This window comes from Salvelinus fontinalis, unplaced genomic scaffold (genome assembly GCF_029448725.1).
Source record: "Salvelinus fontinalis isolate EN_2023a unplaced genomic scaffold, ASM2944872v1 scaffold_0757, whole genome shotgun sequence".
NCBI classification, from domain to species: Eukaryota; Metazoa; Chordata; class Actinopteri; order Salmoniformes; family Salmonidae; genus Salvelinus; species Salvelinus fontinalis.
The window spans coordinates 60,679-86,483 of NW_026600966.1; the positions used below are offsets into that span (position 1 = coordinate 60,679).

General features: G+C 40.8%; 2 protein-coding genes across 2 annotated transcripts; both read right to left on the reverse strand.

Annotated features, from left to right (window-relative positions):
• Positions 1-9,501: 9,501 nt before the first annotated feature.
• Positions 9,502-13,756, reverse strand: LOC129847202 (uncharacterized). The gene is made up of 14 exons (XM_055915023.1): positions 13,686-13,756; positions 12,318-12,658; positions 12,154-12,225; positions 11,969-12,052; positions 11,698-11,844; positions 11,528-11,608; positions 11,257-11,406; positions 11,090-11,139; positions 10,899-10,968; positions 10,720-10,806; positions 10,528-10,626; positions 10,325-10,405; positions 10,112-10,216; positions 9,502-9,663 (listed from the first exon to the last, which is right to left on the reverse strand). The coding sequence occupies exons 2-14, from the start codon at positions 12,318-12,320 to the stop codon at positions 9,502-9,504; spliced, it is 1,191 nt and encodes a 396-aa protein (XP_055770998.1). The 5' UTR covers positions 12,321-12,658; positions 13,686-13,756.
• Positions 12,488-14,583, reverse strand: LOC129847203 (uncharacterized). Its single transcript, XM_055915024.1, has 2 exons — positions 12,562-14,583; positions 12,488-12,520 (listed from the first exon to the last, which is right to left on the reverse strand). The coding sequence occupies exons 1-2, from the start codon at positions 13,792-13,794 to the stop codon at positions 12,488-12,490; spliced, it is 1,266 nt and encodes a 421-aa protein (XP_055770999.1). The 5' UTR covers positions 13,795-14,583.
• Positions 14,584-25,805: the final 11,222 nt, after the last annotated feature.

Here is a 25,805-nt window from a genome sequence, read left to right on the forward strand (position 1 = left end):
CAGGGGATTTACACATAACCTCAGACATGCACCCTTTTCCATACATTTTTCAGTGTAATCAATACAAAAACGGTCTACAGTCAATCATTTCAAGGCTAGGCCTATAGCGAAAGAAATTTACTTACTTTTCGGGCCTCGTCGCTGTCCATGCTACAGGTCTAGTCTACGTTGGTCTCCAAAATGAGCCGGTAAAACATCGTACTTCATCTGAGGTTGCCAAAGCTTGAATGCTACTGAATATTAAACTGGCGTAGAAATAAGAATGAAGAGAAATTCCAAAATACAATTGAAATTATTGCGTCACAATACCAGGCAGCCGTTGGCAGTGTACCCATGAGTTTACCAGTCAATTTCCAGGGTTAGAGTTCCAAGCCCATTCTATTCATTCTTATTTCTGTGAGCCCAGGCCTACCCCCATTATGGTGTAATTTGCAGTCCACATCATTAAGCATAAATCATAGACCACAGACGCTGAGACGCACTATTTTGCTGAAAATATATAGATTTTACCCTTTGGTGTAAACTATACAGTACCAGTCAGAAGTTTGGATGCACCCACTCATTCAAGGGTTTTTCTTTATTTTTACTATGTTCTACATTGTAAAATAGTGAAGACATCAAAACTATGAAACACATATGGAATCATGTAGTAACCAAAAAAGTGTTAAACAAATCAAAATATATTTTATATTTGAGATTCTTCAAAGTAGCCACCCTTTGCCTTGATAACAGCTTTGCACACTCTTGGCATTCTATCAGCCAGCTTCACCTGGAATGCTTTTCCAACAGTCTTGAAAGAGTTCCCACATATGCTGAGCAATTGTTGGCTGCTTTTCCTTCACTCTGCGGTCCAATTAATCTCAAACCATCTCAATTGGGTTGAGATCAGGTGATTGTGGAGGCCAGGTCATCTTGTGCATCACTCCATCACTCATCTTGGTCAAATAGCCCTTACACAGCCTGGAGGTGGGTTAGGTCATTGTCCTGTTGAAAAACAAATGACACTCCCACTAAACACAGACCAGATGGGCTGGCGTATCGCTGCAGAATGCGGTGGTAGCCATGCTGGTTAAGAGTCCCTTGAACTCTAAATAAAGCAAAGCACACCCACACCATCACACCTCCTCCTCCATGCTTCACGGTGGAAATCACACATGCAGAAATCATCCGTTCACCTACTCTGCGTCTCACAAAGACACGGCCGTTGGATCCAAGAATCTCAAATCGCAGGCTGTCAAATCAAAAGGCTCCATCGATAAAGTTCTTTTTGACTCAAATGAAAACATGTCATTTTCACAAGTTTGTGGAGTAACATGTTCAACTACTTATTATTGGCTCGAATTCTGGTTGTGCCTTTAGATTGACAAAATTAACAACCAATGCAAGAATTTTCCACTTCTCAAACCCGCCCTGGTCTGCTTGGTTTGTTTCGCAAGCATTCAAGAAAGCCTTGTGATGTTGCACCTCTTGGTTCAGAAATTCTGATTTAACATTAAGCCTGTTAGAAGACATTTACAGGAAAAATGTACAGGAATCCTAGACTCTCAGCCTGTATCTTTGGTGCTAAGCTATCAATGCTAGTTAGCTAAGTATCTAAACCTGCTGCATCTGAAATAACTATTGTTTAACGTTAAATACAGCCTCAGTGACTGTTCAAGCAAACAACACTGGAGGCCTATTGGAACTAATAAAAAGTATGAAGTTTACAAGTAATTAAATACAAAAAATATAGGCGACTTGGAAAGGACACAATGGCTGCAACTTCGGTCGGTGATGGTGGGAGTGGTTTTGCCGAATGGACCCATAGGTGTTTGAGCCTTGAGAAACAGAAAAATATTGAGTAACTACTCTCATTCTACAGGTTTTTAAGCATCTAGTTACAGACGTTAGACTAAGACATCCAGAGCAACACATAGCAGGGAGCTCCAATATGATCAGGAAACTAGACCGGTTATATAGATCGCTGAAAATGACTGTCAATCATTTCTTGTATTAGTCATCTCAGGGATGGTAGTTGAAAAATGTAGCAGAAGCAATTTCCGGTTTAGCTCCTCACTAAACAGTCTATAGACATGAAATCATAAAATTACACAACTGAGTAGGACAAAATAAAACCACCAAAACTCGCAATCAAAAAAAAACTGGCAGTGAGAGCAAAGATCCAAGTCATCTAACCAAAGGTAGTAACTGCAGGCAAGAGCGAAATGGATTCAATAGGGTTGGTTGTTTGAAAAGTTAAAATGAAATACTATTTTTAAATTAGTTTTCAAATAATTTGTTCTGCTTTTAAATTAGTTTTGCTCCTTTTGTTTGCAAATCTACAAACGATTCTCTCAACATCCATCACTTCTCTCATTCTTCACATTTTCAACTTTATTTCTGATGTTTACGATTTATTTTATTTTGAATTCAATACTTAAGGCGTGAAATTGACCCCATATTTTTCCCCCAAACAATATACAATATTGTTGCATTCCCTCCCCACCCCCATAACATCATAATAAACATAAAGGGTGTTTTACTAAGACATATGCAATGTACACAACTGAAAACTGCTCCCAAAAAGACAGGACACTGCCCTTGCCACCAAACTATACTTGATTTTCAGCACAGGGAAAGACCTCAAATTAAAAAATATATTTATGTGATCAAGACAAAGGAGATGAATGTGGACTACAGGAAAAAGAGGACCTTCAGCAGTGAGGTAATGAGAGCCGCTACCTGACCAAAGCCCCGGATAAACCTCCGGTAGTAGTTGGCAAACCCTAGGAACCGCTGTACTTCCTTTACCATGGTGGGAGTCGGCCAATTACGCACGGCTGAAATGCGGTCACTCTCCATCTTTACCCCTGATGTCACGCCCTGGCCTTAGTATTCTTTGTTTTCTTTATGTTTTTTAGTTTGGTCAGGGTGTGACATGGGGAATGTTTGTGTTTTGTAGTGTCTAGGGGTGTTGTATGTGTATGGGGCAGAGTAGAGTAATGTTGTCTAGTTATGTCTATGGCTGCCTAGATTGGTTCTCAATCAGAGACAGCTGTCATTCATTTAATAACCTGTTGGGGATGGGGGCGCTGTTTAGACTATTTATGCTAATTTGGCTAATTTTTGAAACGGCTTCCCACAAATCCTTGATCGTACAATATGCATATTATCATTATTATTGGATAGAAAACAGTCTATAGTTTCTATAGGAGTTGAAATTTTGTCTCTAAGTGGAACAGAGCCCATTCTACAGCAATTTCCCTGACATGGATTCAGATTTCAGAAATGTTGGCCACTGTTCTGAAGTCAGTTAAAACGGCACTGATTTTGCTATGACTATACGGACACTTCTTACGTCTTCCCCTGGATGCCTTTACGTGATGACGATTCCAATGGGGTCGATTGCGCGTTCACAGGCACTACAAATGAAAAAACCCTGTAGCTAGCAAGTCTTTTCTTGCTGCGTAACGCGCGTGGAGGACACCGACCCTCTCCTGTTCCAAGCGTTAGTTTAGCCTGTTATATTTCTCCGGTCATCTTTTCACTCGTTATAGGAGTTAAAAACATCATAAGGTAGTTAATTTAAAGCGTTTTATAGCAATTTATATCCGTTTAGTGCGATTTTGGGACATTTATTTACGTGATGACTAGCGCCACGCTGCCACTAGCGCCACGCTGATCCTAGACAGGTTTTAAGGCAGCCATAGGCAGTAGGCTTTTGTGGGGTGTTGTCTATTTTGTACGTTTGTAGCTTGTGGTTGCACTTACGTATTTAGCTTCACGTTTGGTTTCGTTTTTGTAATAGTGTTTGTTGCATGTTTTTTCCCTTCTCTAAAATAAAAGATGTATTTTGCACACGCTGCGCCTTGGTCCACTCTCTCTCACGAAGATGATCGTGACACCTGAAGTGGAAATGCGGTACCCTAGGAAGGAGACGGACTGTTGGAAGAACAGACATTTCTCAGCCTTGACGTACAGGTTTTGATATGTTTTACACTTTTTTTGGTTACTACATGATTCTATTTGTGTTATTTCATAGTTTTGATGTCTTCACTATTATTCAACAATGTAGAAAATAGTAAAAAATAAAGAAAAACCCTTGAATGAGTAGGTGTTCTAATAGCAATAAGGCACCTCTGAGGTTTGTGGTATATGGCCAATATACCACCCCTCCTTGGGCCTTATTGCTTAAATAACCCATATCTCTTTTATAACAGGATATTATCATTGACTATATGAAAGTGCATGTATGAATGAGTCTGATTTACCGTTTTCAATGGCAGGTTCACCTTCTGAAGCCGGATGAGGCTCCCAAAGCCTGCTGCGCACCCACCAAGCTCAGTCCCATCTCTGTACTCTTCCACGATGACAACAACAACGTAAAACTAAAGAAGCATCGCAACATGGTGGTCAAGACCTATGGATGCCTGTGACACCAGTGGTAGCCCATCTATCTATTCTACATCATTTTAATCAACTTGATTGCTATTGTTCCAAAAGATACAAACAGGGTAATATAACTTGCAACCAGCAGTTGATAGCAATAATCTGTCAAAAGGCTGATAAATAGTATGTATCTAATATATTGATTTTGAGTCTGAGTGGTATATGAACAACACCCATTGGACTTATAACCATACTTCACTTTTGATTAACTAAACTATTCAAATCTACAGTAATTAAGATAATTACATCCCCCCTTCATGTCATATATTCTGTGACCAATCAAAGCTGTAAAGTACTGTATCATAAATGCAATCAATGCTAAAATTCGACCCTTTTGATGGCTATAATATCTTGTTGAACCAGGAATTTCTCCATGTCTCTTTTAGATGTACTAAACATGGTTTGCAAAACGTACACGTTTTTTTCTTCTTCTTTAATCATACTTTTAACCAGTACAAGTTAGTAACAATGGAAAATGGCAACAACATTTTTTTGGGCCATTTTTGTATGTACAGAGGAACAAACACACAGTGATGTATGGCCTTGTCAACAGATATCTGGAGGACTGTATACTGCTATATTTGTAATAAAATAAACTACACTGAACAAAAAAACGCAACATGTAAAAGGTTGGTTTCATGAGCTGAAATGAAAGATCCCGAAAATGTTCTATAAGCCTAAAAAAACAAATTGTGAGCATTTCTCCATTGCCAAGATAATCCATCCACATTGAAAGGTGCACCATATCAAGAAGCTAATTAAACAGCATGATCATTACACAGGTGCACCTTTTGCTGGGGACAAAAGGCCACTAAAATGTGCAGTTTTGTCACAACACAATGCCACAGATGTCTGAAGTTCTGAGGGAATGTGCAATTGGTATGCGGACTGCAGGAATGTCCACCAGAGCTGCTGCCAGAGAATTGAATGTTCATTTCTCTACCATAAGTTGCCTCCAACGTAATTTTAGAGAATTTGGCAGTACATCCAACCGACAATTTTCCTGTCCTGCTAGCCATTCAAAATGTAACGATTACTTTTGGGTGTCAGGGAAAATGTATAGAGTATAAAGTACATTATTTTCCTTAGAAATGTAGTAAAGTAAAAGTTGTCAAAACTATAAATAGTAAAGTACAGATACCCCCCAAAACTACTTAAGTAGTACTGAAAGTATTTTTACTTAAGTACTTTACACCACTGTAGGTGCTTCAATAGAGTCTGACGTTCAGGGGTGGTTGGACATATAAGATGGGGTGCTGGTGAGCCTCCATTTTAGGTAGTCACACAAATATTCCCCCACCCATGTCCAGGGGTCTCAGTGTTATGTCCCTTGAAATATATGTACTTTTGGTAATATTTTGTGAGTAGGCAACAAATACAATCATCTTAAATTGACATGTTGAATTTTTTTGCCATAGTAAATGGTGTATTGCGCAAATTTCCCTATTGCGGACAGTTTGTGTTACTACCTTACACAAGCTTGCATTTTCACCCTATAAGACAAAATTTTTACCTCAGATTGGTGATGTTAGTCTAAAAGTGTATGGACATCACGATGACATAAGATTGATTGTTTTAATCAGATCAATATCTTAGGTTTTGTACCATTGATTTTTCTAAGCGCTGGGATGCGCAGAACTTAGAACGCAGAGTTAATGAAATGCCCAGGAAATGGCACAGAAAATTTGGGGGTGGTCTTTCCATAAAAGTCAATGGCCACACACCAATACATGGATTTGACAGTCAAACTATTACTTAAATAGCAGTCAACTGTTGTCACCGTTGTTATTCTATAGAGGGTCGTGATTCGTTTAGGTTAACTAACAAAAAAAGTGGTCTGGTCCCTTTTCCATGATGGAAGCCTCCCGAAATCAACATCCACTATTCCAAAATATAGATATAAGCCTTCAAGTACTCATCTAACCAATTTCTTCAGGGCCAGCTAGGCCCCCTGTCGCCCCCCAAGCGCCCTGAATCCCAACCCCCATAAGAAGAAGCCCAAATACGACCTGCCATTGCCCAGTATACATACAAGGTCAGGGGACAACACTGTTTTTTTGTCTTGTAGTTAAACTTGTTCTATGCACAGTTTAAAGGGATAGTTCATCCCAATTACAAAATTACTTAAGTCGCGTTTACATTTCATTTGAAATCCGATGCATCCAAAGTGTACATTAGTCTTTCCTGGTTCATGACATATTTTTTGGTCCCTTTCGGATCACAGCCATGTCAACAGTGGGCGTCAGGCTTGTAAGAGACATGAATTATATGTGAGATTCAGTGAACAAGGCTGGAAGGTGAGATTCTATCTCTCTTAACTACTCATTGTACTGAATAGATAATCATGAGCTAACATTGTACCACCTTATTTGCTGTAACACACAGTTAGTATTTTTTAGGGAAGCAAGGCATTTGTGTAGGATGTGCATTGTAGAGTATGTTCTTTGCATTCTTTATCATGTATTTCTCATAGAAATAGTCTATTCATCTAATCTTGTCATTCGATTTCTATGGTGTTTCTCTCCATTAGGACTGGGTATTGGCTCCTACGGGTTACTCTGCCTTCTACTGTGATGGAGAATGCCTCTACCCTCTGTGTTCCTGCATGAACTCCACCACCCACACTATGATCCAACTAGTGGTCAGTATGCACTACTACACCCTCTTTCACATGAACGCTAACATTACTGGTTTCAGTGGGAAAGATGGTAAATGGTTCAGACATTAATGGCAAATATAAAAAACTAAGATACACAAGTTACTGGAGTCTACAATGGCAGACTGTTAATGTAGAGTAGGAATAGTGAGAAGTAACATTCAAGGCTGAAGCAATTATCCCCTCTAGTGGTATACTTTATACTGTACCAGGTTACTACACACTGATAATACAAAACATTGAGGACACCTGCTCTTTCCATGACATAGACTGACCAAGTGAAAGCTATGATCCCTTATTGATGTCACTTGTTGAATCCACTTCAATCAGTGTAGATGAAGGGGAGTTAAATAACAATTTTCAAACCTTGAGAGAATTGAGACATGGATTGTGTGTGTCATTCAGAGGGTGAATGGGCAAGAAAAAAGATTTAACTGCCTTTGAACAGGGTATGGTAGTAGGTGCCAGGCGCACTGGGTTAAGTGTGGCCAAGGCTTTTGACTCTGTCAATCACCACATCCTCATCGGCAGACTAGACAGCCTTGGTTTCTCTAATGATTGCCTCGCCTGGTTCACCAACTACTTCTCTGATCGAGTTCAGTGTGTCAAATCGGAGGGTCTGTTGTCCGGGCCTCTGGCAGTCTCTATGGGGGGGCCACAGGGTTCAATTCTTGGACCGACTCTCTTCTCTGTATACATCAATGATGTCGCTCTTGCTGCTGGTGAGTCTCTGATCCACCTCTACGCAGACGACACTATTCTGTATACTTCTGGCCCTTCTTTTGACACTGTGTTAACAACCCTCCAGGCGAGCTTCAATGCCATACAACTCTCCTTCCGTGGCCTCCAATTGCTCTTAAATACAAGTAAAACTAAATGCATGCTCTTCAACCGATCGCTGCCTGCACCTGCCCGCCTGTCCAACATCACTACTCTAGACGGCTTTGACTTAGAATATGTGGACAACTACAAATACCTAGGTGTCTGGTTAGACTGTAAACTCTCCTTCCAGACTCACATCAAACATCTCCAATCCAAAGTTAAATCTAGAATTGGCTTCCTATTCCGCAACAAAGCATCCTTCACTCATGCTGCCAAACATACCCTTGTAAAACTGACCATCCTACCAATTCTCGACTTCGGTGATGTCATTTACAAAATAGACTCCAATACCCTACTCAATAAATTGGATGCAGTCTATCACAGTGCCATCCGTTTTGTCACCAAAGCCCCTTACACTACCCACCACTGCGACCTGTACACTCTCGTTGGCTGGCCCTCGCTTCATACTCGTCGCCAAACCCACTGGCTCCAGGTCATGTACAAGACCCTGCTAGGTAAACTCCCCCCTTATCTCAGCTCGCTGGTCACCATAGCAGCACCTACCTGTAGCACGCGCTCCAGCAGGTATATCTCTCTGGTCACCCCCAAAACCAATTCTTCCTTTGGCCGCCTCTCCTTCCAGTTCTCTGCTGCCAATGACTGGAACGAACTACAAAAATCTCTGAAACTGGAAACACTTATCTCCCTCACTAGCTTTAAGCACCAGCTGTCAAAGCAGCTCATAGATTACTGCACCTGTACATAGCCCATCTATAATTTAGCCCAAACGACTACCTCTTTACCTAATGTATTCATTTATTTATTTTTGCTCCTTTGCACCCCATTATTTCTATCTCTACTTTGCACTTTCTTCCACTGCAAACCAACCATTCCAGTGTTTTTTTTTTTACTTGCTATATTGTATTTACTTCGCCACCATGGCCTTTTTATATATATATATATTTTTTTTTTGCCTTCACCTCCCTTATCTCACCTCAATTGCTAACATTGTATATAGACTTATTTTTCACTGTATTATTGACTGTATGTTTGTTCTACTCCATGTGTAACTATGTGTTGTTGTATGTATCGAACTGCTTTGCTTTATCTTGGCCAGGTCGCAATTGTAAATGAGAACGTGTTCTCAATTTGCCTACCTGGTTAAATAAAGGTGAAATAAATAAAATAAGTGTCAAGAACTGCAACACTGCTGGTTTTTTCATGCTCAAAAGTTTCCCATGTGTATCAAGAATGGTCCACCACCCAAAGGACGTCCAGCCAACTTGACACATGGGCCAGCATCCGTGTGAAACGCTTAGGGGAGCTTATAGAGTCCATGCTCCGACGAATTGGGGCTGTTCTGAGGGAAAAGGGTGTGCAACTCAATATTAGGAAGATGTTCCTAATGTTTTGTGCACTCAGTGTATGTAGTCGTACATGTTTTTAAATAGTACAGTATCACAACCCACAGTACAAAACCATATAAAGTGTGGGCCTGTAGTATCTGTAAATCAACTAAACGTTTTTTAAAATTTCCATATGCAGAAAGTAAAGCATCATTGTTCATGTAATAATCTAATATTAGCATTATAACTCTAGGAAGAGGAAATGGTCATAAAATCAAATAAATGAAAAGACGGAAACCAAAATGTTTTTGAACTACAACTTGTTTTATTTAAAAATGTCAAATTCAGTGCAAAGTAATGTAGTGCATTGGTGTCTAGATCCCTGTTGGGTGGCAAAGTGTCACAAGAATCCTGTGGGGAGAGAAAACAAGAGAATACATTAAATTAATGGGTGTTAGCTAATCAGGGTACAACAAAGCACTTCAAGTCCTCAATTCCTTCAAAAGAGAGAAGGAGAAAGGAGTATGGTCCCTGCAGTAGGACCACATGCTGGCCATGAGGTTCTCCAAGTGGTACTCCAGGAGGCTGGAGAGCTCAGTGACCAGAGACTCTGGGTTAAAGTACCAGGCCAGCTGCTGGCCAAACATGTCATCTAGCAGAGCCATCAGCCCGCCCTGAAGAGAACACCACACAACACATAGAAAATGGCTCTGAGTTACTAGCTAATCAAGAGGAGAGAGAAAATTAGAAATACTCCCCCTAAAATGGCATTGGAACCTGGTTAACCATGAATAAGGAGGTAAAAAGGAAGTACACTTAAGAATATGGAAGTAAAAAGAAGTAATCTCTTTACTCTTACATTGAGCAGCAGCAGGTATCTGTCAGCCTCTGGCTCCATGTTGGCAGCAGTGGGCAGGAAGGAGTACAGGAGAGCGTACAGACGCTCCACGAACCCACCAGGGTGCTAAAGGAAACAAAGGAGGAGAAAAGAGGAGAGAATAGAAGAGAAGAGGAATTTAAGTGAAACTGCTAATAGAGATATCAAAACATGTACCAGTGAGATGCTACTTACCACCATCAGGGACTTCTGAGCTGTCATTAACCCAAACAGCACCAGCTCAAAGAGGACATCTATCATGTTCACATGATGGATCTAGGACAAGAAAACACATTTGGAGAAAATAGGAATGATTTCATATAGATCAGCTACTGTGATGTATAAAAGACATGCATGTGGAAGAACTCAGTGAGACTTGAAAGAGTTAATGAACTCACCTTTGCCTCAGCCAGCCCCCTCTCAATGTCATTCCGCTTGGAGGGGTCACTCAGGTAGTCCACAAAGTCCTTATAGGTACGGATGAACTTGGCCTCGTCCTATGACAAAGAAAAGAGCATCTTAGTGAACAGAACATATATCCCCTCAGGTACGCATTATTTCCCTTGAAAGAGAATGAGTTAGTGAGTTACCATGTGGTTGGCCTGAACCAGTGCGCCCAGGAGGACCTTTCCCGCCACAAACAGACGGTTCCTGCTCAGGGTGGAACCAAGCAGGGTCTAGGGAAGAGGGAAGAGTTAGGGTGAGACATCTTCCTCTAGGAGACAGAACAAGAAGTCACAGAGAGAAAAAGAAAAGTGGGTCCACTCACAGTGAAGGCCTGGCGCAGGGAGATGAGCCTCAGGGCGATGTCCTCCACTCTCTTGGTGATAAGGTAGAGGCTGTGAAAGGGAGGGAATGGAGCATGTCAACCATTAGAGTCAATGGGGGATAACAGCATTATGACCACTATCCTTCAGTATCTGACAAGCCCAGACTAGACAGACATTTAGAGGAACTCACTTTAGCAGAGGAACCTCCCTCTCCTCAGGCAGCAGGTCTTCCTCCCAGCCCTACGACAACAAAACAAGCATTCAAAATCAGTGACCAATGCAATGACATAACAAACAACCGGTCAATGGAAGGATCTTAATGCTCCTAGTCAATAGTATGTGTGTGTAACGTCTGACCTCATAGCAGTTGTGGCCCTCAGGCTCTGGGTCAGTGAACTGCTGAGTGGTGGGCGTAGAGAAGGAGGCAGCCTCCGACCACGCTGAAGAGGAGAGAAGCCCGTCCAGCCCCATGTAGAGAGTGGCGTACACCACTGAGACATCAGTCTGCTGCTCAAAACACACACAACACACCTGTTTACCACACACACGTTATTAGAAAACACACCAAATCTAATGCAAAAATGTCCAGTAATGTCTAGTCTATATACATAGGAAATCATTTATTTACCTGGTAGCAGCCAAGCGTCACATCCACAGACGTCTCGTGGCGGAGGTGAGACGCATAGTGGGTCACCCTGCCAGCCACACGCTGACAGAGAGAGAATACATGTTAAGGCCAAATGGAATAAGTGAAGAAAAGCCTAATTTAATACTATTTCAGTAGTATTTACGGCTTACCTGGATCCAAGTGATGGACTGCACTTTGATGGCACAGTAGGGGATGCCCTCTGGACTAAGCCTGGCTGTCTCCTTGGAGATGGCCCACACCAGTTGAGTCTCCAGGCCTCTCACCCTACTCACGTGGTGCATCCTCACCACCACCTGCTGTTGAGATAAACAAAAAGACAACATCAACAAAACCACTTCAGCAATTGCTGTGACACATTTCCACCAAGATCAAATGACTGACAATGTAGATTAGGATTAAAGTAGTTACAAAGACACATACCTGGGATCCCCCACGCATGTAGGTGATGATGGGGCTGATGAACTGGAAAGTTCTCCAAGCTTTAACCACCGGACCGGCATTGTTCTGAACATTACAATACATTCATGTTGGAAACCGTAAACATTGTAACCGTGATGTGACTGTGTGTGTGTGTGTGTGTGGGGGGGGGGGGGGGGGTCTCTTACCCTGATCACAACAGGCCCACAGTACAGGGGGCTGAACCTAATCGGAATCAACTGCCATTTGCCAGTGGCCTCCTAAAGCAGACAAGAGATTTGTTTAATATCAAAGAGACACAACTTGAATATCTGGGATATTTTTCAAACATAAAATGGAGAGCCCTCCTCACCATTCACACTTGACCGCGCCTCCACAATTGCTAAAGACTGGGAGATGACGGAACATACAAGTCCGCCAGCCCGCTCAATAACAGAGGGGAGGGAAACATCCAAAGGGGCTGGAGGTGTCACACTCCCTCCTTGGCCATTTCTATCTTGGCTGAGGCAGATCGACGAGACCTCAGTAGCATATTGATTCTCCCGCATAGGGCTCCTGCTAGAGTCAGGTCCAGGAACAGTTGAAATAGAGCTCACAGCCAGGGAGCAAGGAATGCCACTCCTTCTGTCTAAAAGCTTGATAGAGCACGAGGAGGGGCGGCTGCTGGAGGGGAGGTTGGTGTTGGTCTCTTCGCTGGAGAGTAAGGAGGAAAAAGGGGCCAAGGTCAGTTTGACAGGGATGACATGCCCACGACCTACCACAGCACATAAGGTTCCATAGTCAGTGGCAGATTGTAGTTTAGCAGATTGTAGTTTAGCAGGCGGTGGTTTAGCAGGCGGTGGTTTAGCAGGTGGTGGTTTAGCAGATGGTGGTTTAGCAGGTGACGGTTTAGCAGGTGACGGTTTAGCAGGTGACGGTTTAGCAGGTGACGGTTTAGCAGGTGACGGTTTAGCAGGTGACGGTTTAGCAGGTGACGGTTTAGCAGGTGACGGTTTAGCAGGTGACGGTTTAGCAGATGGTGGTTTAGCAGGTGACGGTTTAGCAGGTGACGGTTTAGCAGGTGACGGTTTAGCAGGTGACGGTTTAGCAGGTGACGGTTTAGCAGATGACGGTTTAGCACGTGATGGTTTAGCAGGTGGCGGTTTGGCAGATTGTAGTTTAGCAGATTGTAGTTTAGCAGATTGTAGTTTAGCAGATTGTAGTTTAGCAGGTGGTGGTTTAGCAGGCGGTGGTTTAGCAGGTGGTGGTTTAGCAGGTGGTGGTTTAGCAGATCGTGGTTTAGCAGATCGTAGTTTAGCAGGTGGTGGTTTAGCAGGTGGTGGTTTAGCAGGTGGTGGTTTAGCAGGTGGTGGTTTAGCAGATGGTGGTTTAGCAGATGGTGGTTTAGCAGATGGTGGTTTAGCAGGTGACGGTTTATCAGATGGTGGTTTAGCACGTGACGGTTTAGCAGGTGACGGTTTAGCAGGTGACGGTTTAGCAGGTGACGGTTTAGCAGATGGTGGTTTATCAGATGGTGGTTTAGCACGTGATGGTTTAGCACGTGATGGTTTAGCAGGTGGCGGTTTGGCAGATTGGGGCCTGGTAGAACGTGGCCAAGTAGCCAGGAGGTTCTTAGTAGAGATCTGACTAGAGGAAGAGTGTGCTCGTTCCTCACTGGACAGAGAACTGCTGCTACAACAAGTTTTGACTGGTTCTTCAATGGAGATTGGGGAGGACTTACTGTCAGGACTCTGAGTGAGACAGATCACATTGACTTTGTAGAGTAGGGAGGTACAGCTGACAGAGCCCTGGGTTGAATCTTCGTTGGTGTCTTTGCTGATGGGGAGCATACTCTCTGCATCACTTTCTGAAGCTCTCAGCCTTATAAGGTCAACCAAGGCAGGGATAGATGAGCTAGATGAGCCCTGGCTGGAGGGGAAGCTGGTGTTGGAGGAGGAGAAACTGGCCAAGGTCAGTTTGACAGGGATGACATGCCCACAACCTACCACAGCAGATAAGGTTCCAGAGTAGTCAGTGGCAGTAGGTGGTTTAGCAGATTGTGGTTTAGCAGGTGGTGGTTTAGCAGGTGGTGGTTTAGCAGATGGTGGTTTAGCAGGTGGTGGTTTAGCAGGTGGTGGTTTAGTGTTACACCCCTGAACAAGGGGGGAAAGAATCACAAGAGTGATAGGTTAATGTTTACTCATTGAGAACTTTTAGTGCAATCATTTTACATAAGTAACACATTTTACAGAATAACAGATCTACAGGAAATAGATAGTTTTATTCAAGTCACAACAGTATACACTGTACATCACTGAAACAAATACTATTTTCAATATAACTGTCAAGCACAAAGCTTTAACTCAGTAAACCATAACTCAATTTATCAACAGGCAATAAAGTGTTTGAAAAACAATTACACAAATAATGCCGCAAAATATCTTATTAACGCACATGTTCATTCACAATCGACATAAAATGGCAGCTACGTAGCAGTAGGAAGCTAGCTGCAACCGAGCACGGCTCATATTACTCTCTGCAAACTTAACTAACTTCCTCAATATGTTACTAAGACACACCTTAAACACTCTTGACATGTTAGCAAGTTATTACATTAAAATTACTCGTTTTAATCATCAATAACGTACCTGAACAAGGGGGGAAAGAATCACGAGATTGATAGGTTCATGTTCACTCATTGAGAACCTTTAGTGCAATGAGAAAAAGACCGCGAATTCTCCGTGAACTTGAGTGGAGAACAGAGCAATCAATCTCAGGCTCATAGATTAAGAGCATTTAGTAGATCACAGGTTAACACTTTTACCCACGACAACATAAAGTAATCAACATAACGTTTACACATTCCTCTCACAATTCGTACCCTTTGTATGCTTGACGGATTTGAACACAATTATATAAATGTTATCAATCTATCAACTAATACTGAATGCATGATCTTCTTAACCTTAGATGTTTTAAGATCCTCACATACTATGAATTTACTAATACTGTTTAATGTATAACAGGCTATTAGTATTTCCTTTAACCTGTCACATTATCAGATTGGGGCATGGCAGATTGGGGCCTGGTAGAACGTGGCCTAGCAGCCAGGAGGTTTTTATTAGAGATCTGACTGGAGGAAGAGTGTGCTCGTTCCTCACTGGACAGAGAACTGCTGCTACAATAAGTCTGGACAGCAGTGACTGGTTCATCAATGGAGATTGGGGAGGACCTACTGTCAGGACTCTGAGTGAGACAGATCACATTGACTTTGGAGAGTAGGGAGGTACAGCTGACAGAGCCCTGGGTTGAATCTTCGTTGGTGTCTTTGCTGATGGAGAGCATACTCTCTGCATCACTCTCTGCAGCTCTCAGCCTTATAAGGTCAACCAAGGCAGGGATCAGGATGCTATTTACCTCCTCCAATACTGAGCTTGTTATGTGCCCAATCATGAGCAGCAAGTCCCTAACAGTAATCTGTATATATGAACACAGAAAGGTACATCAACGGAATTGATATAGATTTACAGTATGTTGGAAATCAAAACACATGTTAATCCATATCAAATTTTAAAAAACGTAAATATAACAAGTATACCTTTCATATTTTGTAGCAATTACTCTATATCAAATGTGTGGTCTCCATTGTTGCAACTTAATCATCTTCCTCATCTAGAGGTTTTACATTTACCAAAGTGGCAAACGCATATTACATCATATCATCCAAATACAGTGGCAAGACAAAGTATATGAACCCTATTGGAATTATCTGAATTTCTGCATAAATTGGTCATAAAAATTTATTTAATCTTCATCTCAGTCACAACAACAGATTAACACATTCTGCTTAAACTAATAGCACACAAATTATTGTATTTCTATTGTCTATACTGAATACATCATTTAAACATTCACAGTGTAAGTTGAAAAAGTATGTGAACCCCTAGGCTAATGACTTCTCCAAAAGCTAATTGGAGTCAATTAGAGTACAATCATTGAGACCAGATTAGAGATGTTGGAGATTGGAGATGTTGGAGATGTTGGTTAGAGCTGCCCTAAAAAAACACTCAGTTTGCTATTCACAAGAAGCATTGCCTGATGTGAACCATGTCTCAAACAAAAGAGATCTCAGAAGACCCAAGATTAAGAATTGTTGACTTGCATAAAGCTGGAAAGGGTTACAAAAGTATCTCTAAAAGCCTTGATGTTCATCACTCCACGGTTAGACAAATTGTATATAAATGGAGAAAGTTCAGCACTGTTGCTACTCTCCCTAGGAGTGGCCGTCCTGCAAAGATGACTGCAAGAGCACAGCGCAGAATGCTCAATGAGGTTAAGCAGAATCTTAGAGTGTTAGCTGAAGACTTAAAGAAATCTCTGGAACATCCTAACATCCCTGTTGACGAGTCTACGATACGTAAAACACTAAACAAGAATGGTGTTCATGGGAGGACACCACGGAAGCAGCCACCGACTGTCCAAATAAAAACATTGCTGCACGTTTGAAGTTCGCAAAAGAGCATCTGGATGTTCCACAGCGCTACTGGCAAAATATTCTGTGGAGAGATGAAACTAAAGTTGAGTTTTTTTAAAGGAACACACAACACTGTGTGGAGAAAAAAAAAAGCACAGCACACCAACATCAACATCAAAACCTCATCCCAACTGTAAGACAGGGTCTTGAAAAAGGGACATTTCTTTTTTTGTACTTTTTCCACCCTGCACTGTGAATGTTTACACGGTGAGTTCAATAAAGACATGAAAAAGTATAATTGTTTGTGTGTTATTAGTTTAACCTCTACTTCCTCACAAACCCGGTTCCGGGAGCACCCCCACCAGTAAAAAAGCTGACTAGCATAGGCTAGCATAGCGTCACAAGTAAATAGTAGCATCAAGAATCTAATACTTCTTACTTTTTGATGAACTCTCATCAGAATTTTGGGAAAGGTGTCCTTTGTCCAAAATAATCGTTGCTAGGTTGTAGAATGTCGTCTTCAACGTTGCAATTAGCAGTAAACATTAGCAATGTGGGCCAGAGATACCCAACTTCCTACAACGCCACGAAAATAAATACCCAAAAATCGCAATATACTGACATAAACTGATATAATTCGGTTCAAAATAACAAGATTATGATGTCTTTAAAGCCTATATCGAATAAAAACACAGCCGGAAATGTCTAAGATCTATAACCGATGCTTCCAGTAGAATGTGCCAAGGTCCTCAGTGCGTCAGAGCGAAGGGGAAAAGAACGATACACGTCTTTGACAAGGGATTTATAACCTTTGGGAACTACGTAGAGACTCCATTTCAAGTCTCCCTATTCGCTAACAACCAGGGGAAGGCGTATGCAGTGCATCTCAACCAATAGAAGACAGGCAGAGTTATACACAGGTCTGAGAGCAGGTTGGAAAATTTGGCATTCTCACATCCACATAGGGAAATTGCTCTAAGTCCAGTTCTGTTTCACTCACAGATATAATTCAAACGGATTTAGAAACTAGAGAGTGTTTTCTATCCAATAGTAATAATCATATGCATATTGTACGAGTAAGAATTTAGTACGAGGCAGTTTAATTTGGGAACGTCAAGATTACATAGTGCTAACAGCTCCCCCTATTGACAAGACGTTTTAAGCAGACTGTGTTTGTCTAATGTTGTGACTTAGATGAAGATCAGATAACATTTTATGACCAATTTACGCAGAAGTCCAGGTAATTCCAAAGGGTTCACATACTTTTTCTTGGCACTGTACTTGGATATGGATTTCCCAGGAGATGGGAGACAGGGAAGCAGTAATATGTCTACAGCCCCCAAAGAATGAAAGCTGGGAACATGTCCATGACCAAAATGACCTACCACTGACGGGCTAGCTGAATGTGGTGAGCAGGTCGTCGCAGTCGACAAGGTTCCAGAGTGATCAGAGTCACTGCTAGGTCTTTCAGTTGGTGGTCTGGCAGAACGTGATCTGGTAGTTTGTGGTCTGGCAGTATGTAGCCTAGCAACCTCGAGGTTCTCAGTCGAGATCTGACTGGAAAGAGTGTCCATCGAGGAGGTGGAGTGTCTGAAGGGAAAGTCCATTCCCAGAGGTGTGTGTGTCTCCATGCCCAGGGGTCTCCAATCTCCCGGCGGATGGCGGAAAAAACTCTTCAGGTGTTTGTCGTGGAGGCAGTTATAATCAACATCTATGACTCTCATGTTGGGCTCCAACAGGTCAAACCCGGGGGTCTCCTGATGGAGCTGTGGATTGTGTTTTAACAAACCTCAATGTCAGGGCAATGGATACTACAGTGGGAATGGTTGTGGAATTAGGACTGGAAATGGGAAGGAAGTAATTAAAAAGATATAATTAGGTAACATTTCATTTGAAAGAAATTGAGGATCTCAGATCATTTGGAATGTCATACTATCACACTAACCTTCTCCCCTAGTTTTCCTCTGAAGAATACAGGGAATGTCCTCTCTTGGGCTTCCTGTAACCCCTACAAAGACAGAGACAGTCATGACAAAACTTTTTAGACGTGGGGTTTTGATAGTAGACCCCATCCCTGTAACTTGGTTTGCAATAATTCCCCCTTTTGCCAATTCACTTTGCATGAAAAATGTTGAATCAAGCTCATATCTAAAACAAATTTGTTTGATCCATTTACATTGTTAAACTATTCTTAAAGTAGTCAACTAGCCGTAGGCCTACATGATGACTGATTCTGTAGGCTACATATTCATCTCATAGACTTTCATCATCCATCTTTAGAATTATACAAATGTGAAGCGACATTAATATGAAGAACGAACAAAGCACTATCCTAGGCCTACTCACATGTTCTTCTTCTTTGCCCGCACTTTTTGACATAGTAGGCATATTGACTAATATTGTAAACAAGTGATGTAATAACTGAAACTTTATTATCCTGTGTCTCCAGAAAAGGTAGGCCCTATGCCCCCCAAACGTCCGCTATCTGATAGACCTATGTTGTTGTACTGATATAAACACTATGAAAGGATATTGTAGCCTTAACCTATTGATATAGTCTACAGGATTATTTATGGTGTGCCCACTCCATAAAGCACCTCCAGTAGTGCCTGGGCTTGCTGCAACAGGTGCACTCCACAGACTCATACCTCAACCCTAAAATGTGATCCACATGTATTCGTTTTTCGAAACTGTCAGTTATTTGCAGTGATGGATTTAAAGCATTATCACGACTAACAGGCTGACAACACCAAAATGAATTTAGAAATCTATATTATTCAATTATTGCACCCACACTGCTTGGGCGCGCCAACGAGCGTCTGCATAGCAAAGGGCTAAAATAGAAGTCAGTTCTATTTCTGATGCAGATCGCACTGCAAGTCCTGCCTCTCCCATCTCTTCATTGGTTTATAGAAGCAGGTACCCACGTGCCATCTCCTCATTGGTTATACCCACGTGGATGACTGAAAAATGAACGAGGTCAGTGGCTGTAATGCACCTAATTTATGAAAGTTGCCAATCGCAATATAAAATCAAGAGAAGAAAAAGCCTGGAAGGAAGAGAGATGACTAGAAACAATTCGGTTGACCGTTTATGTGTGGAATAATTGGTGGAGTAGAGGACCTTGTGCATTTCAGGTAAAATAACAACTCAATGTTTATATCCCAGGACAAATTAGCTAGCAACAGCAAGCTAGCTAAATAGGACAAATTAGCTAGCAAGTGCAAGCTAGCTAGCTAAATTGCCATAAATGTTTAATGCTTTTCGACCTGTCCCCAATTTAATGTAATTGGTTCAGAGTTTGGTTTGATATTTTAACCTGCGTGTCGTGATCTCGTTTGGTGTGGGGGGACAAAATAAATGTATGCACGATGGCGCACGCGCGCAGCTGGTTTGGGTTCTGTGTTACAGACAGTTTTTTGTGGTGCTTCGATGCACAAAGAGTCGGAAAACCGTGTGCACTTTGCCCATAAACTACCTGTGGTGCCAGTTAACAAAGCCAGAAAATTGCACCTGATACCTCGCTCAGTCGATGAGCGCTCAATTTGGATGTTATTTTGCCCCTAGCCTATTGATTGAAGAGGGTGCAACCTCCTGTAAATGTACATTGCATTCGGAAAGTATCCAGACCCCTTGACTTTTTCCACTTTTTGTTACGTTGCACTCTTATCCTTAAATGGATAAAAAAAAAATCCTATTCAATCTACACACAATACCCCATAATGACAAACCAAAAAGAGGTTTTTAGAAGTTTTTGCAATTGAAAAAAATATATATAATAAGAAATACCTAATTTACATAAATATTCAGACCCTTTGCTTTGAGACTAGGGGTAGTTTTTTATTGCACCCAAATTACGACGTGCCGTGTAAAGGCACAGGGACAAAGACCAAACAAACACTCAACAAAAACACAGTGTTGAAACCCAAACAAAAGAGTGAGGAGTACCTCGAATAAATTACACACGCGCACAATGATTAACACACGGGACGAGACCCGTAATCATCTGCGCAATCCACAAGGGCACGAAAGCCGAAAACACACAGCACAGGTACTCACACATACCAACGGACATTGTAACAATTTTCAACAGTCCAATGGAAACCAAAGGGCACACTTATACAAGTCCTAATCAGTGGGAATAGGGGACTGGTGTGCCTAATGAAAGTTCCGGTGGGATCCCTGACATCCGCGAAGCGCAAGAAGCATGAATGCTCTGACTTCTGCGGCTAACGCAGAATTCGGATTGACCATGCAGAGTCCTTAATAGTAATAATAGTAATAATAATAATACTTGTTGTAATAATAGTAGTAATAATAATAATAGTAGTAATGATAGTAATAATAATAATAGTAGTACTACTAAAAATAGTAATAACAGTAATCATAACAGTAGTAATAATAGTAATAATAATAATACTTGTTGTAATAATAGTAGTAATAATAATAATAGTAGTAATAATAATAATAATAATAATAGTAGCACTACTAAAAATAGTAATAACAGTAATCATAACAGAAGTAATAATAGTAATAACAATAGTACTAATACTAATAACAATAGCAATCATAACCGTAGTAATAATAGTAATAAAAATAGTAATACTAGTACTATTAATAGTAATAGTAGTAATAATACCAATAGCAGTAATAATAACAACAGTAATAATAGTATTGCTCATAATAATAGTAATAAAATATTAACAATAGTAATAACTGTAATAATAATAGTAATAATAATATCAACAGCAACAATAGTAATACTCATAATAATAGTAATAATAATCATAACAATAATAATGTTAATAATAATCATAATACTAGTAATAATAACAACAGTAAAAATAGTCACAATGGTCATAATAATAATACTAGTAATAATAATATCAATAGTAATAATTATAATGATAGTAATAATGATAGTAATACTAGTAGTAATAGTATTAATAATAATAAAAATAATAACATTTCTATAGCGCTTTTCATTTAATCTCAAAGCGCTTCAACAGCAAAAAAGAAACAAGCAATATATCAGGACAGGTCAAGAAATAGAGGCCATGTCTTTGAAAGCTGCATCCTCCGAAGATGGAGGGTCCGTTCATGGCTTGAGCGGAGAGAGCTGGTCAGAGAATGGTAGATGATGGTGATGGAGTTTGTTGATGATCTTGTAGAGAGAAAGTCTGGGAACCAGCCTGAGTCTTATAGCCACTGGATTTCTCTTCCACTCTGGGTAGCACCCACTTGGGTGATGCCTCAGCGTTTCTGGGCACCAGAAAGCTCAACTCACAAAGTTCCAAATAGTAGCCAGTCGTCCTCACTACGAACACCCCACTGCACCTCTCTGATTCAGAGGGGTTGAGTTAAATGCAGGAGACACATTTCAGTTGAATGCATTCAGTTGTGCAACTGACTAGGTATCTTCTTTCTTTACCTTTCCATCCCAGCATATTCTGTAGTATTCATAGTATATTCATAGTATATTGTGTATATATTCCTACTACCCTTCCTCCTTTTTAAAATATGTTTATATTACTTGTTGGTATTTATGTCTGTGTATGTGTGTGTGTGTTGCACTGTTGAGGAGAGCCTGTGAGTAAGCATTTTGCTGCAACATTTACGTCCTGTATTCTGGGAATGTGTATTTTGATATATTTTGATTTGATGATAGCCAGGCACTAATTAGCTAAATAAATAGTTAGTCTTTTATAAGGTATTATGAGCCAATGGTAACCTATTAGGCATTTATTCAGTATTTTTTCTTCTTTATCTAATACATTTGTTTATTCATTCACAACTAAGATGTTGCTGGGATCAGTATAGGCAGTGTGGTCCCCTGGTCTTCTGGTACCAGAGCTGTGAGAAAGGATGCTTGGCCTAGCAGAGACGGCTCAGTGGCGGTAAGTGCACTGGCGGTAGGAAGAAATCAGAGAAAGAGACACACAAATGTAATGCCAATTCCTTAATATGTAATAGTGATTAGCACTTGGGAATGATGTGTTGCTAAAAAGCCAGGGCTGAATTTTTGTTGCAGTCAGCCAATGCTTGCCATAACAAAGGGGTTGAATACTTTTTGACTCAAGACATTTCAGCCTTTAATATTTTATTAATTTGTAAAAATGTCTAAAAAACGAAATTCCACTTTTACATTATGGGCTATTGTGTGTAGATCAGTAACACAAAAACTCAATTTAATAAATGTTATATTCAGGCTGTAACACAACAAAATGTGGAAAAAGTCAAGGGGTGTGAATACTTTCTGAAAGCACTGTACATATTGGTATGTTTAATCATAGAAATACAGTAGATACATTCTATTATGGTTTTCTTGGTAGCCTATTGGTTTCGCGGTTGTAAATGGAATAGTACATATTGGAAATGTATTTATGGTAGGCTGGCATTGCTTAATTGATTATGTGGGTCTAATTTGATCCACAGAAGTGTATTGTGCCATATCATAACGTGTTGCTGAACCCATGAGCAGCATGACTTTCCATGTTTGAAGCGGGCCTGTAAAGGCCTATTTTTTGGGCAAGACAGCTGTGCATGGCTGCATCTCACTGTAGCAGGCTGTAGACTATGTTTTGGTTATTTGCCTTTTCTTTGCTGCATTTGTTTACTGTTAATGTAACTAGCCTAAATATACTCTAGATTGTGTCATATCTTTATCAATCTGACATTTTGTTTACTAGTCATACTACTTGGTACCACTGTTTTGTTCTGTTCACGTTCATTCGTTGCATTCACAGTTGTGTCAGTAGGCTATTCTAAGCCAAACTGCTATTCAGTAGCCTATTTTTGTTTGCATGCATGAATAACTAGGCTACTAGGCTACTTTAAGCATTTAGTTTGTATTATTTTGGTAAAACATCTGTGTGTACAGCTGCATTCACATAGGCTGTTTGTAATAAGTGAATTACCCTATCTATCTTGTAGCCTATATTCATTACCAAACAGCCTTGCTTTAGTGTGTAGGGCACTGTCCATTGTGCTGATACGCAGCGGAAATACTACAGATTTTGCACCAATACTACCTGTCACTTCAAATGCACTCAATGATCGCTGAGTGGTCACTTCAAATGCACTCAATGATCGCTGTGTCTCAGAATTTGAACTTTATGTTTGTGATATAAGCAGAATTCAATATAATTCCAATGCAAGAACCCCCCAAAAATGTGCCCCCTCATCGATTTCGACTGCCCCCTTAATAAATCTTTCCTGACGCCGGGTGTGCGTGAGCGACCTCGGCCATACGGGTCTGATTAAATGGCAATTCCTAAGACACAATGATCTAAGCCAAATCGATCCATTTGAACTATAGACTCGATGCTGGCGACAGGGGATTTACACATAACCTCAGACATGCACCCTTTTCCATACATGTTTCAGTGTAATCAATACAAAAATTGTCTACAGTCAATCATTTCAAGGCTAGGCCTATAGCGATAGAAATGAACTTACTTTTCGGGCCTCGTCGCTGTCCATGCTACAGGTCTAGCCTACGTTGGTCTCCAAAATGAGCCGGTAAAACATCGTACTCCATCTGAGGTTGCCAAAGCTTGAATGCTACTGAATATTAAACTGGCTTAGAAATAAGAATGAAGACAAATTCCAAAATACAATTGAAATTATTGCGTCACAATACCAGGCAGCCGTTGGCAGTGTACCCATGAGTTTACCAGTCAATTTCCAGGGTTAGAGTTCCAAGCCCATTCTATTCATTCTTATTTCTGTGAGCCCAGGTCTACCCCCATTATGGTGTAATTTACAGTCCACATCATTAAGCATAAATCATAGACCACAGACGCTGAGACGCACTATTTTGCTGAAAATATATAGATTTTACCCTTTGGTGTAAACTATACAGTACCAGTCAGAAGTTTGGATGCACCCACTCATTCAAGGGTTTTTCTTTATTTTTACTATGTTCTACATTGTAAAATAGTGAAGACATCAAAACTATGAAACACATATGGATTCATGTAGTAACCAAAAAAGTGTTAAACAAATCAAAATATTTGAGATTCTTCAAAGTAGCCAGCCTTTGCCTTGATAACAGCTTTGCACACTCTTGGCATTCTATCAGCCAGCTTCACCTGGAATGCTTTTCCAACAGTCTTGAAAGAGTTCCCACATATGGTGAGCAATTGTTGGCTGCTTTTCCTTCACTCGGTCCAATTAATCTCAAACCATCTCAATTGGGTTGAGATCAGGTGATTGTGGAGGCCAGGTCATCTGGTGCATCACTCCATCACTCATCTTGGTCAAATAACCCTTACACAGCCTGGAGGTGGGTTAGGTCATTGTCCTGTTGAAAAACAAATGACACTCCCACTAAACACAAACCAGATGGGCTGGCGTATCGCTGGTGTATCGCTGCAGAATGCGGTGGTAGCCATGCTGGTTAAGTGTGCCTTGAACTCTAAATAAAGCAAAGCAAAGCACACCCACACCATCACACCTCCTCCTCCATGCTTCACGGTGGAAATCACACATGCAGATATCATCCGTTCAAATCGCAGGCTGTCAAATCAAAAGGCTCCTTCGATAAAGTTTTTTTTTTTTTTGACATGTCATTTTCACAAGGTTGTGGAGTAACATGTTCAACTACTTATTATTGGCTCGAATTCGGGTTGTGCCTTTAGATTGACAAAATTAACAACCAATGCAAGAATTTTCCACTTCTCAAACCCCGCCTTGGTCTTCTTGGTTTGATTCAGAAGCATTCAAGAAAGTATTGTGATGTTGCTCCTTTTGGTTCAGAAATTCTGATGTAACATTAAGCCTGTTAGAAGAACGACATTTACAGGAAAAATGTACAGGAATCCTAGACTCTCAGCCTGTATCTTTGGTGCTTAGCTATCAATGCTAGTTAGCTAAGTATCTAAAACTGCTGCATCTGAAATAACTATTGTTTAACGTTAAATACAGCCTCAGTGACTGTTCAAGCAAACAACACTGGAGGCCTATTGGAACTAATAAAAAGTATGAAGTTTACAAGTAATTAAATACAAAAAATATAGGCTACTTGGAAAGGACACAATGGCTGCAACTTTGGTCGGTGATGGTGGGAGTGGTTTCTCCGAATGGACCCATACAAGTTTGAGCCTTGAGAAACAGAAAAATATTGAGTAACTACTCTCATTCTACAGGTTTTTAAGCATCTAGTTACAGATGTTAGACTAAAACATCAGGAGCAACACATAGCAGGGAGCTCCAATATGATCAGTAAACTAGACCGGTTATATAGATCACTGAAAATGACTGTCAATCATTTATTGTATTAGTCATCTCAGGGATGGTACATGAAAGATGTAGCAGAAGCAATTTCCGGTTTAGCTCCTCACTAAACAGTCTATAGACATGAAATCATAAATTTACACAACTGAG

Bases quoted from the DNA above. Each gene is read 5' to 3' on its own strand.
- LOC129847202 (XM_055915023.1), bottom strand. The intron at 11,407-11,527 runs GTAAATAAATGA...TGTTTTGAGCAG, and splicing joins TGACGCTTGGCTGCTACCAG to CAGACTGATGTCTCAGTGGT. The intron at 10,406-10,527 runs GTGAGTTCATTA...TTCTTGTCCTAG, and splicing joins GGGGGCTGGCTGAGGCAAAG to ATCCATCATGTGAACATGAT.
- LOC129847203 (XM_055915024.1), bottom strand. From the start codon at position 13,794: ATGCTCCCCATCAGCAAAGACACCAACGAAGATTCAACCCAGGGCTCT. The intron at 12,521-12,561 runs GTGAGCTCTATT...TGACTCTAGCAG, and splicing joins GCATTCCTTGCTCCCTGGCT to GAGCCCTATGCGGGAGAATC.